This window comes from Rhinatrema bivittatum, chromosome 4 (genome assembly GCF_901001135.1).
Source record: "Rhinatrema bivittatum chromosome 4, aRhiBiv1.1, whole genome shotgun sequence".
Lineage (NCBI taxonomy): Eukaryota > Metazoa > Chordata > Amphibia > Gymnophiona > Rhinatrematidae > Rhinatrema > Rhinatrema bivittatum.
The window spans coordinates 190367846-190381601 of NC_042618.1; the positions used below are offsets into that span (position 1 = coordinate 190367846).

The 13756-nt window shown below is 44.9% G+C and overlaps 1 protein-coding gene across 1 annotated transcript in view; it reads left to right on the forward strand.

Moving 5' to 3' along the window:
* The window catches only part of LOC115090396 (inter-alpha-trypsin inhibitor heavy chain H4-like), a 236158-nt gene extending 222814 nt beyond the window's left edge, over positions 1-13344 (forward strand). Inside the window, exons 25-26 of the mRNA XM_029599426.1 lie at positions 437-539; positions 12746-13344. Coding sequence (XP_029455286.1) covers positions 437-539; positions 12746-12815 — 173 coding nt within the window. The 3' untranslated portion in view covers positions 12816-13344. The remainder of the gene's footprint in view (positions 1-436; positions 540-12745) is intronic.
* The last annotated feature ends 412 nt before the right edge of the window (positions 13345-13756 follow it).

A 13756-nucleotide genomic window follows, 5' to 3' on the forward strand; every position in this document is an offset into this window, starting at 1 on the left:
GAACCATGTGTCAATTATTGGAAATCAAGCCTTGTACCTTGACCGCCCATCACCGCCAGACAGATGGACAGATAGAACCAGTGAATCACGTAGCAGAACAGTACCTTTGTTTCTTCTTGAGTTGCCAACAGGACAATTGGGTTGAACTATACCATAGAGAGTTCACCTACAACAAGGCAGAACACTCTTCAACCTGCCAGTCTCTGTTCTATGCTAACTATAGGTTCCAACTCCAGAATCACCCATCCTTACCTGTAGAGTCCCATGTCCCAGCCCTACCCAAATAATCCAGGCGATGCATTATTCATATAAATTGCCAGTCCTTTCTCTTTCCCAGGTATACATTTCTTTTACCTCCCAGAGTACAGCACCAAATAATCTTTGTGACAAAATATTGATGGTTTTTTAACAATTGTTTTGTTTGTCTCTTTTTAAGGCCAGTTCTACTCTGACACACAGTTTGAATCTAACCAACAACCAGATCCAAGTGTGCAAGAAGCTGTTCTTAGTGTGCAAGGACAACACCTTACAGTTACCAGGTAAGGCCTGTGTTAAAAGCTAGTATGATGCACCCTTGCTGCAAGAACAATATTTTAATGCTAATACAGGCTGATGTAATATTGGCGCGCGTAAAACGGGCACTTATGATTGAGTGCCCACCGATCCACCTCTCTTGGGTGCCCAATTTTATATTAAAATTAGGTGCCACTGTAAAAAGGAGGTGCTCATTACGAGTGTCCATTTTCTCCCGCTATCGGCACAATATACAACCACAATATACTGGGCCTGGACCGTGTATATTGTGGGTTATATTGGGCGCCCAGAAATATTTTTTTTTTCACAAACCGGTTTGTTTTTTTTTGTTTTTTTTTAAATGATTCCACTTTCTGTGGTCCCTCCTATTTAGTATTACAACGAGACTAATAGGAGAGATCACAGAATGCAGGAATTTGGAGTTTTTACAATGCGCCTTTGAGTGCAGCAGACCTTTATACCAGTCCCAGGCTGGAGTAAAATTTGCCGCATTGCAAGGGCGCACTAAGCGTGTGGGAAACTTTTTTCATGGCAAGGATTAGCTAATAGCCTCATCTACATGTACTTTATATTTGATGAGCACTGTAGCCACACACTCAATTGGACCCGCAGTTTGGATGCGCTAACCCCTGTTTTGCATTGGTATTTATGGACATGCGTCCAATTGCATGTTGAGCCATGCGCTGTTCGTAGCGCATGGTATTGCATCAGCCTGTTAGTGTATTAGGACACAGAGGGCAATTTTCAAATCCATCTCACTGGTGGTAAAACGGTGCTTTACCCGTAGAAATGCTCTCCTTGTATGCAGGTAAAGTATATGCTTAGGTCCGGTTTGCGCATACTTTGATCTGCGTTTCTGGGAGTCATTCCCAGGGGTGAAGTTGAGAGAGGAATTAAAACAGTATGCATATTTATGTATTTTTAGAGATTTTTGTGTTCAGTTTTTATTTTTATTTTCCAATGAATTTATCAGTGTTTATTATAAGAACAAGGATATTTGCCTAGAAAAATGATGAGTCACTTTTTTTTTCCACTGATTTTTCCCGTTTCTGTTTTTGTTGAAATAAATCCCGATACACTCCTGGGGAAAATGCAATCAAAACTGAAAACAAAAGTCCCTATGTATTTTAAAAAATGCGTGCCTTATTTTAAGTGAAAAAAGAACCTGCACAGAAAGGAGGTGCAAGTGAATTTGAGACTCTTTTCCTTAGGGCAGTGATCAAATTAAAACTACGTGTGTGCTTTTACTTTGAGGATTGATTCAAAGTTCATAGGTAAAAAGTACCTGTGATGTGCCAGCAGAATGAAAATTGCCCTCATAAGGGTGGGGTTTTAAAAAGATTAAAACAGCTAACTTTGGTCTGAGGCCAGTGAAATCTAATCAGTTAAAAATTTTTCCCACTCCTGATTGGCTAAATTTGTCCCCCCCTAAAATCACAAGGCAAACAATAACTAATCTAAAAAAAGGGACGATTCCTGTTAGCTTTGATTTTCAGAGGTAACCAGCTAAGTTTAGCTGCTTAACACTAGTCGCATGAATTGCGCAACTGAATTTAGCTGATAGATTAAAACTCTTCCTTCCCTCAGAACTGCCTCCCTCCCCCCCCTAGATGTTTCATATCACTCCCATCCTCCTGTCCCAATCTGCCCATCTACTACTCCATTTTCAAAAAATTTCCTGCACAGTCCCGGTGACCCTCACTCCCTCTTGCCTAATACTTCATTTAAAAAAAAAAAAAAAAAAAAAGGTCCCCATCCAGGGTGGCATCCTTTGATGCCTCTCCTCCCAAAATTCCCAAATGCTTCCAGTTCAAGCAAGGAAGAGAGAGGTTTTCTTTGGGCACTCCCTGTAGAAGACAAGGGGAAACCTTTGAGTACTACAGAGAAAAACTACAGGCCCAGATCAGGATTCTTCTAGTGAGAGGCAGCTCAATGATGTAAGATCCAAGAGGATCATATAGTGAATAAAGGAAGACTCTTCACAACAATGTTTTGATCCAAAACAAAACAGTCAGAGGTGGTGGTATCATGAGAAAGGTGAGGCAGTTGCCTCAGGCAGCAAAATTTTGGAAGCAGCAAAAAGTGTCTCCCCCCTCACCCAAAACACTCCTGTGGCATCTGCCACACCTTGCCGAAGGTCAAGGTCCAGCAGGGCCGCAGCAAACCCCCATCCCACCACAGCCTGAAGAGCAGGGCCGTGTCAGAACCCATCCTGCTACAGCTCGAAGCATGTGGCCTGAAGAATGGGGCTGTGGCGGATCCCATCCCACCATGGCCTGAATAGCACAGCCCAAAGAGAAGGGCCAGGGTAGACCCCCATCCTGCCGCGGCCCAAAGAGCAAGACCCAGTGGGATTGTAGTGGACCCCATCCTGCCGTGGCCCAAGGAGTGCAGCCCAGTGGGGCTGTAGTGGAGCCAATCCTGCTGCGTCCCGAATATCAAGACCCAGCGGAGCCATGGCGGAGTCCATCCTATCGTGGCCTGAAGAGTAAGGGTCAGTGGAGCTATGCAAACCACATCTCACTGTGGCCCAAAGGGTGAGGCCCAGTGGGACCACAGTGGATCCCATCCTGCCACAGCCCAAAAAGAGAGGGAGTGTGTGTGTGTGTTGTGAATAGACCTTATGCATGTGAGATAGGTGTGAGTGTGTGTGCTGTGAGAGAGCCTGTATGTATGTGTGTGAGTGTTATGAGATAACCTGTATACATGTGTGTGAGTGTGTGTATGTGTGTCAGAGAGCCTGTATGCATCTGTGAAAGAAAGAGTGCATGAAAGAGCCTATATGTGTTTGTGTGTAAGAGAGAGAAAGGGTGTAAGAGCCTGTGCCCATGTGTGTGTGTTTGAGAGAGAGGATGAGGGTATGTACCTGCATTAATGCATGTATATGTGTGTGTGTGTGTGTGTGTGTGTGTGAGAGAGAGAGAGAGAGAGAGAGGATGTTTGAGAGAGCCTGCATGTGAATGTGTGTGTGAGAAATAGCTTATGTGAGTGTGTATGTATGAGAGTCAGAAAGCCTGTGTGAGAGAGGGAGTGTGTATGAGAGCATGGGGGGGTGTATCAGAGTGCCGTGGTTGTGATCCCTTGTGCTGTGGCATGGTTGACACAGACTAGCTGGGCGAACCCACTAGGCCCATGCTGTCACACAAGCCCTAGGCTGCAACCAAGCTGGATCTTCACCTATACCAGCCCCGTTCCCCGCAGATTGAGCTCTTGGGTTCCATGGGCCAGCATGGGTTCCATGGGCCAGCAGGACTTAGGTGAATGTCCCAAGATGCAGTTGGAATGAGGGAGTCCAGGGTCGGATCAGGACAGGCAGTGATCAGACAGTTACCAGGTACAGGCTGAGGATCAGGGTAGGCAGAGATCAAGGCATAGCCGGTGTCCATAGCTGTGTTCCGTGGTAGGCGGCAGGCAAGAGAGAAGTCCAGGTCCATAACAGAGGTCAGTGGCAGGTGGCAAGCAAGAGAGAGGTTCAGGTCTGAAGCAGAGGCCAATAACAGGAGAGCAGGTGAACGTGGGACCGAAGGGAGGTAAGGTAGGAGGCAAAAGCAAGGCAAGGCAGTCTGGATGAGGCAAGGCAGGCTGGAACAGGAACCGGACAGGAGCACAACAGGATCTGAAGAAGCAACATGCACTGCAAGGCAGGAAACCAGTTGTGGAGGCACCAGACTGAAACATGATTGGGGTTTAAATGCCCAGCCGTGCTGACATCAACAGGAGGCGCTGGCTTGTGCGTTCCTGCCACAGAGCTTTCTTAATCTGGTGAGCGGTGTGCATGTGTGCCTAAGGAGACCAGAGTCAGGGGGCCCAGCAAGGCAGTGTCCACACTGCCAGAGGAAACCATGTGGTGTACTGGGGTCCGGGTAAGAGAGGCTGCTTGCAGGACCACCCCATAAGCTGCCAAACGTTACAGAGAGAGAGAGAGAGTGTGTGTGTGTAAGTTTGTGTGTGTGTAAAAGAGAAGATAAAGTTTGGGCGGTGCCCTTTTCCCAATCTACACCAGTCTCAGGGTGACTGGACATCAAAAGATCCCAGGTACAGAGAGCACAGAATTTTTTTTTATTCTTATTAGTTTAATTGTTGGGTGTTATTTGATGTGTTAATTGTTTTGAAATATTTTATTGGTTTTTGAGAACTATTTAAAAATGTTCCTGAGTTTAATTATTGAATGATATTCTGTTTGCTGTTTTGAAATATTTGTTCTTTCTATTATAATAGTTTTTCTATTATGATTTATGTTTAATATTTCTTGATTTTATTATTTTTTTTCTTTTATTGCACTGCATGCAGAGTCTGGCTTGTTGCAGTTTCCAGTTCAGTTTTTGTCTGCACATTTCTGATTAGACTTTATGGTCACTTTATTCTGCATTTGGTGAGAATCCGTTTGTGTTCTGCTTGTGTCACCGAGGTGAGGTATTCTGCTGGCATGTAGTTTCTCCTAGGGGGTCTATAGCAGTCTTGCTGGTTCTGTTTTCTAATAGGAGGTGTATTGGTGTTTTAAGGCCTGGTGTAATATTTGTAGTGTTTCCTTTTTTAGGTAGGGTAGTTACTGTTTGAGTGCTGACAGTTAGTGCTGTTTTGGTATGGTTGGTTTACTATATTGTAATTGTAATTCAGTTTACGCATTGCTTTCTGAGGCCATGCCCACATCAAATGAACTTTACAATATGCCTAGGTACCTTCCTTTTCAGTTTGTATTTTATTTTTCCTGGGGCTTTCAATGTGATACATCGGTGATGTTTTTTTCTAAGTGCTATATCAAAGTAATTTTTCCACAAATTTTTTTTTATCACAATGAAATTCCCAGGCAAAAGAAAATAAAAACTGAAAACAAAGGTCCTTAAATATGTCTAATAGCATATGGGTTCCCAGTGTCTTTTTACAAGGCTTTCTGGTTTGCTTCACAGCAGTGCATGTAAAAACAATATACATTTTGTAATATTTTTACCTCAAAAGACTATGAATGTCCTTTTTTTATATTAAATCTGTTATTTTAAATGCATAATTCTTAATTGTGTGTGGTGAGGGCTGGGAAAAAGAAGGTGACAAATCTATAAAGTTTGCCTAGATTGTTAATACCCTTGCACCGACCTGGAGAGAGTGCACCATACCCCATACACAGACTTTCACCATTCACCGATCTCTGTCTTCTCCATGGGGCCAAATGCTAGGGAAACATGGAAGGCAAGTAGTAGGGTTTTTGAGAGTATGGCAGGGTTGCCAGCCAGGGGTGGCTCAAGGCAATCTGCTGCCTGAGGCGAAGGATGAGATTGTGCCCCCACCCGCCAACCTGCCACCCTTTCCCCCCTCTATTGCCCCATAGGTTCCCTCTCCCTGGCACCCACACGAAAGCACCCTCACACATGCTCTCTCACTCCCACCCCCAGGCTCGCAATCTCTCTCTCTCCCTCTCTCTCTCACACACACATACATTCACATATAAGCTGCCACTCAAACACACAAGCAAGCTGCCTCACACATGCGCACAAACACACAAGTTGCCTCTCAAACTCACACAAGCTTCATCTCAAACTCACACACACACAAGCACACCCTCGCACACATATGCAGAAGCACACACACGTGCACATTCACACAAGCTGCCTCTCTCTCACATGGGGCCTCTCTCCAGTCTTTGGCTGCCACCAGCCTGAGCTCCAGCAGCGGCCCTGAGCCCAGCCTCTCTCCATTCTTTCACTGCCACCGGCCTGAGCTCCGGTGGTAGCCCCAAGCCTCTCCCTGCTCTTCAGCCGCTGCCATCCTGAGCTGAGGCAGCCGTGCCAGGGGCAGGCAGGGTGAGGCGGATGCCACAGCTGAGCTGAGGCAGCCGCCTCAAAATTCTGCCACCTGAAGCGGCCACCTCACCCTGCCTCATTATAGAACTGCCCCTGTTGCAAGCTTACTAGAAATATTATCCTTGACACTATATCTGCCACTTCTCTGGGACCTCGGACTCTGCATCTCCCTTCTTCAGCATTTCAAATCACTGAAAGAGCCAAACTCCAAGAGGACTCCCATCCCTTTGGCCCTCTCCAAAATTTGACCTGTGCTGGGTCTTGTGGGGTAGGGGAATTCATCCCTTGCCTCAGGCAGCAGATTGCCTTGAGCCACCCCTGGAAATAGTTTACTGAAGAAGAATAAAAGGGCAGAAAAATACAAAAAGAATCCAGGTCAGACTTTGTATTCTCTTAATAGTTACTGTTCACAGTCCAAACAAGAAATTGTAAAAATACAGAGCACAGAAAACAGATTCCAGAAGCTCTTTATGACTTTTCCTTGTACCTTTACCAAGAACCGGTGTTGGGTCCACTGTTACAGGTACCTGCAACAATTGTAAAAGTAAGTGTGGCAGTCCTTCAGCAATGGCACCATTCTCAATCCTTTGAGCTGGATGCCCTCCAGAAGTTGCACCCTCAGAATCCTCGCCAGCTTCTATAGAAACATAGAAATGACGGCAGAAGAAGACCAAACGGCCCATCCAGTCTGCCCAGCAAGCTTTCACACTTATGTTTTTCATATTTAGCTGTTACTCTTGGCCCTTATAAGTAACTTTTTGGTTCTATTTCCCTTTCACCCCCGCCATCGATATAGATAGCAGTGCTGGTGCTGCATCTAAGTGAAGTATCTAGCTAATTGTTTAGGGGTAGTAACCACCGTAATAAGCAAGCTACTCCCACACTTGTTTACCCAGCCTGTGCAATTCAGTCCTTGTTGGTTGTTGTCTGAATATAAATCCTCTTTTCTTCATTCCCCCCTGCCGTTGAAGCAGTGAGCTGTGCTGGATATGTATTCCAAGTGAAGTATCAGGCTTAATTGATTCTGGGTAGTAACCGCCGTAACAAGCAATCTACACCCATGCTTATTTATTTACCCAGATTATGTAATTCAGTCCTTGGTTGTTGTCTGAATATAAATCTTTTCTTCATTCCCCCTGCCGTTGAAGCAGAGAGCTATACTTGATATGCACTGAAAGTGAAGTATCAGGCTTATTTGGTTTGGGGTAGTAACCGCTGTAACAAGCAAGCTACTCCTCTGCTTTTTTGTGGATGCAAATCCTTTTTTCCACATTTCCTCTTGCTGTTGAAGCATAGAGCAATGTTGGTGTCGCATTAACCGTGTGTATGTTTATTGAATAAGGATATTAATCTCCAGGTAGTAGCTGTCATTCCTGCAAGCCACCCCCATGCCTCTTCTCTTCATTCACATCCTCTAGACTTTATGGATCCACAGTGTTTATCCCACGCCCCTTTGAAATCCTTCACAGTTTTGGTCTTCACCATTTCCTCCGGAAGGGTGTTCTAGGCATCCACCACCCTCTCCGTGAAGAAATACTTCCTGACATTGGTTCTGAGTCTTCCTCCCTGGAGCTTCAAATCGTGACCCCCTGGTTCTGCTGATTTTTTTCCAACAGAAAAGGTTTGTCGTTGTCTTTGGATCATTAAACCTCTGCTCCTCCTTTCCTCCAGGGTGTACATATTTAGATTCTTCAATCTCTCCTCATAAGTCATTCGATGAAGACCATCCACCTTTTTGGTCGCCCTTCTCTGGACCGCCTCCATCTTGTCTCTGTCTCTTCGGAGATATGGTCTCCAGAACTGAACACAGTACTCCAGGTGAGGTCTCACCAAGGACCTGTACAAGGGGATAATCACTTCTCTTTTCTTTCTTGATATTCCTCTCTCTATGCAGCCCAGCATTCTTCTGGCTTTAGCTATCACCTTGTCACATTGTTTCACCGACTTCAGATCATTAGACACTATCACCCCAAAGTCTCTCTCCTGCTCCGTGCACATCAGCCCTTCTCCCCCCGTTGAATACAGTTCATTCGGATTTCCACTCCCCATATGCATGACTCTGCACTTCTTGGCATTGAATCTCAGCTGCCATATCTTCGACCACTCTTCCAGCTTCCTTAAATCCCGTCTCATTCTCTTGTACAAAATAGAATATAGAACCTCACTAGAGAACATTGGACACAAAAAGATTTGCAGAGGGCTGAGCTTTCCTGCCTTGGTGGAAAATGCGTCCACTCCTACAAAATAGAAGTAAATATAGGAAAGATGCCCACTCTGGCTCTGTGGAAAGACAAGTGGCCTTCCTTCCCCCTGGAAGAGTGAGAAGCTGGAGAAAGCTCTCCAGAGAGCAGTCTCTTTTCTGCCTCTCCATTCCTCAAGGGAGTTAAACCTAAGGTGAAATCCTAATGAGTTTACATTTACTTCCTCCTGCCTCAGCATGCTACTTGCTCTGACACTAAGCATAACCAGCGCAATGTTGGATGCTGAGGCCAAAGGAGGTAAGCTGCTGTCCGGGTTTGGAAGAGGCAGTGTTTGTGTGTGAGAGACCAAAGAATTGTGGTTGCCTGTTGGTCCATTTCGACCCAACTCACGTGCCATGCCTGACCTTCTACTCCGGGTGAGCTCGCGTCCCTGGCCAGCCACTGTCGCCGTGTTGTCCCTGGTCCTCCTTGCTCCACGTGGTGGCTGGGATGCTGCCGACCCACGCTCCAACGCCGGACCTCCCTAGGCGTGCGCACGCGCCATCGGTTCTCCTTTTAAAGGACCAAGGAACTCCTGGGCCGTCCCAGACTGATGACATCATTACTCTGAGATATTTAAGCACCTCTTTTGGCCTACGCAAACTGACTTGGCAACGAGTTCCTTGAGCTTTCTGGTGCTTGTTCCTTTTCTCCAGACCCGCGGTTCCTGCCTTGGATCTCTACTCTCTACTTTGGACTCTGGCTCGGGTACCCGCTCCTCGGGGACCTGCTTGCACTTCCCTGAGACCCCGTCTCCACGCTTCCCCACTCCTCAGGGTAGCCCCTGTGCTCCTTACCAGAGATCCTGCCTACTCGCTTCCCCGCTCCTCGAGACAGCCTCAGCATTACTTCATCAGAGATCCTGTTTCTACGCTTCCCCGCTCCTCAGGGCAGCCTCTACGTCACTGCACTAGAGATCCTGACTCTGCGTTTCCCCGCTCCTCGGAGCAGTCTCTATGTCACTGCGCTAGAGACTCTGATTCTGCGCTTCCCCGGTCCTCGCGGCAGCCACTACGCTACTATACCAGAGACTCTGTTCCTACGCTTTCCCGCTCCTCGGGGCAGTCTCTACGTCACTACCAGAGACTCAGTGGCTACGCCTTCCCTGATCCTCGGGGTAGTCTCTGCATTACTGTGCCTGAGATTCTGTCTCCACGCTCCCCGTTCCTCGGGGCCTGCCCGGCGCACCTCTACATTGGAGATCCTTCCTCTGGTATATTCTATCTCCAGGCTTGCTAAGTACTGCAACTCCTCTGAACTGTGTCACTCCATCCCCGCTCCTCAGGGCGCCTTGCAGTATAACTTCAGCACAGGCACCTGCGATCATGTGGTAGTGACGCAGGATGTATCCCTCTCATCTGAACTGCAGTCATGTCCCTGCTGCCCCTGTTCCAGCTGGCCTCGCCTCCCGACAGTGGGGACCTGTGGGGTCCTGCCCCTCAGGTAGCATCAACCTCCACCTCGGGCCAAGGGTCCACGAAACCTACAAAATCTAACATAAAAGTCAACAAGCAAGTTATAAGCGATGCCTATTTATTGGACTAACTTAATAAACTGCATCTGTGACTGTGTGTGAGGGAGAAGGCATTGGCGGTTTGTGTGTTTATGTATGTGTGTCTAAGGCAGATTGGGTGGGAGGTTAGAGAGGGGATGCAAGGGAAAGCAGAACCCAAGCATAGTAGGAATCCTTGCCTCTTCGCCTGTTACTGACCTAAAAAGGTCCTACTCTGTAGTATCTTGACGTGCTGAACACGAATATGACCATGAAAAGTTTTTATTGGCTCTCGTTTTGAAGATATTTAATATAGTTCACTTTCTATGTTTAGTCATGTAAATTTATCCAGTAGGACTGTAAATAAGCCTAGAATGATGTAATATTGCATCATATTGCATAATACCATCATGCACACATCATCCAGAGTTTATTACATCATTTTCTGATGCAATGCAGTTCTACTGCCATGCTGCTGCTGAGTAAGCTGACATCAGCAGTGTACTATATGAAGCCCAGTCAGAAAGGGCAAGCATTTGAAATATTCATGCTGGCTGACTACTGCTGGACACTCCGCAGAGATGCTCCCGAACAGGTGTACAAGAGACAAGCAAAGAAATCTAAGACGTAGTCTATGACTTCATTTTTCAAATGGTATTAACCGTAGGTCTCCTACTATTGGCATACAATTCAAGATGTAATTATATTATTGCATATTACAAAAAAACTAGAGCCAATTTTGCATTTTCACAGTCACATTCATGTTTAGCAAATGGAAATTTATAAGAATTGACTAATTTCATTTCAGTAACATGACTTTTGTGAAAATTTGTTGCCCAGTGAGCTATTGGCATACAGTTCAAGATGTAATTATATTATTGCATATTACAAAAAAACTAGAGCCAATTTTGCATTTTCACAGTCACATTCATGTTTAGCACATGGAAATGTATAAGAATTGACTAATTTCATTTCCGTAACATGACTTTTGTGAAAATGTGTTGCCCAGTGTTATGTCCCAATGTCCTATTTAGAGGATAGTTTCTTAAAAAATTTGGGACATAATGGGTTAAGATGTTAAAGCCAATTGATTCAGTCTTTAATCTGATGTTTCTCCCGTCCTTTTGGCATAGGGCAAATTATTGCTTCCCTTCCAGTGTTGTTGAAGTATTAAAGGTGAAACCCATTTTACAGACATTTATCTCCTACTTCTCCATGTAGTTTTCTCCTCTGAACCCTTAGTTTGCTCATAGTACCTGAATGGCACCAAGTATACCTCTCTTCTCCCTTCCAGTATCAGAATGATACACTTGTTATTCCTCATCTCCAAAACTCCAGCAGATATTCATGGGCCCTATAGGGGGTCCATCCCAACTCCTTTCTCCCTTCTCTCCTTCTTCTTTGTTGAATGGATGTAAGTCATCCCTCCTCTGAATACTGATGATCTTCCATGTTCCTTCTGACTGAAGCAACCTCTACCCTTTAATGTTCAAGAATTTAAGAAGTTGATTAAATAAGGAGGGTGGGAAAAAATTCCCATATCTAAAAGTAACTGAAAATCTCCATGGAGGTTCAACAATTTAAATCAATTAGAAAACAGCGGACAGCCCCAAACATGCTGCCCCTAAGAAGGGAAACAGAAAATTCCACACCCTAGGATGGTGGTCTGAGTATTTATATAAGAGCAACTTACCAAATTCTCTGTTCTACATGGGGGAGCTCTACACCCACACTATGGTTATTATGTTTTCTCCAAAACAAAAAGTGGTTGAATCCTACACTGGTTCCTAGTAGGGATCCCAGAGATCTCTACATAATGTAAAATAGAAAATGGAAATGGTTGTCGATGTGTTACAGAATTTTCTAATTTTTGCCACATAATCTTCCCCTGAGGTGCTGCAGGAAACTGGGGGGGGGGAGGGCTGTAGCTTAGCTTAGAACATTTGCTCCCTATTATTCAACCTTATGGTGGAAGGAGGTTTGACAGCACATAACAGCAGCAAAACCCTAAATCCATCATTGTCTGTGTCCTCCTTCTGGCCTGGCTTTGGAAGCATTTAGGGGGCTCCGAGGAGTGGGGAGGGGGTGGGTTGGAGGATGCCAGTAGTGGTAGAAAGCGAGATTTCCTAATGAAACACAGGGAGCAACACCAAGGCTAGGTGGGACACTTTTTTAATGAAACATTGGGAGAGTGCTTTAAAATTAAATTTAACTGGTTCTGGTTAGTTCTGATTTATAGCATTGACCTGATAAGTTTAAGTGACTAAACCCAGCCATACCGCAGTAGGTCTAAATCTAGCCAGGTAAAATATGTCCAGCTAAATCTAGGCTGCTTTTCTGTCACAAACCTAATCAGATTCATCTGAAAATCCAGCTAAAGAAAACAACTAATTACCGTACCTGGTTATTTTACCTGCCCTGTAGGTTTTTGAAAATCCACTCCATAATGTTTTGCCTCATGGTCAGCATCATGGCACTAATGCTCGCAGGCTGTTATGACTCAGCAAAGTACTGCTAGATGATGCTTGCTGGCAGAGATGTGTGTGAATCTGAAAGCTAATCTGACATACTACCCATTGTTCTGTGACATCCTATCCATTTGTGTTAAGGAGGAGTCAGTGCACCCTCTGTTACCACTATACCAAAATATGTACCTTGTCTTCTATTCTGTTGGTCTCTTCCAGAAATCTAAGTCAAGCAACAATCCTGGGTGCTAAGATTTCCTGTTGGTCAGTCAGCTTACAAGTGAACTGAAAAGGAAGTTGAAACTAAGAATGACCAGAAGGCTGTGGAATCAAACTTAAGTCACAACTCAAACTGGATCCCATCTCTCCATGCAAGACAACATGATGCCTAAGGCTCATTGTGAACAGGGACACTTCTGCAGGAACTCAGGGTCAGATTGGTCTGTACAATGGTAGTAGCATTCACTTTCCCCGAGTATGACTCACCATGGTTTGGTGTGTCACACTCCAAGAAAACAATATAACTGGCTATTTTTAAACAACGGACAACGTGCATTGTTTATTCAAAAAATGACATATTGAGTCATGTTCCATCTAGAAGGAACATCACCGCTCGCATGCTTGTATGGTATAGTAAATGGAAGATATATCTAAGCTTTGCATTCTACTCTGTACAATTCTAATCCCATTGAGAACTGCCTGCCCATCCTTCCTTACCATAGGGAAGACAGTGAGTCAGTATTCCAATAACTTTCAATACTATGTCATGAAAATATTGTTGGATGAAATCAACCAATTAAAGATTGTGCTCAGAAAAACTGGAAAACTTATTTTTTAAAAATCACTGGCATACTGTAGCATTGTTGCTCAAAGGAAAATACATGTCAGTAAAATGCCCTCACAGAATATTAAGGATGTGCTTAATGACATTTCTTGTTTCATTATGTAAACGAAAGGAAAAAGGAACAAAATTTTGTTTGTTTACAAAAACTCTGCGCCATGCTGAAATAGCAAATAATAATAATTTTTTTAAAAGCCCCACCCCCAGACCCTGCTGGACCCCTTCAGTCCCCCCATCCCTTAACTTATCGCTTCCGAGACATCTACATGGGGTAAGAGTGAACCCTAATCTATTTTGGAAGTACAGCCATATTCCAAAATATCTACAGCCTCGGGTCAGTTGGTGCTACTTTAAACTATGGCACTGGCAGGGCAGGAGCAACTGGGAAT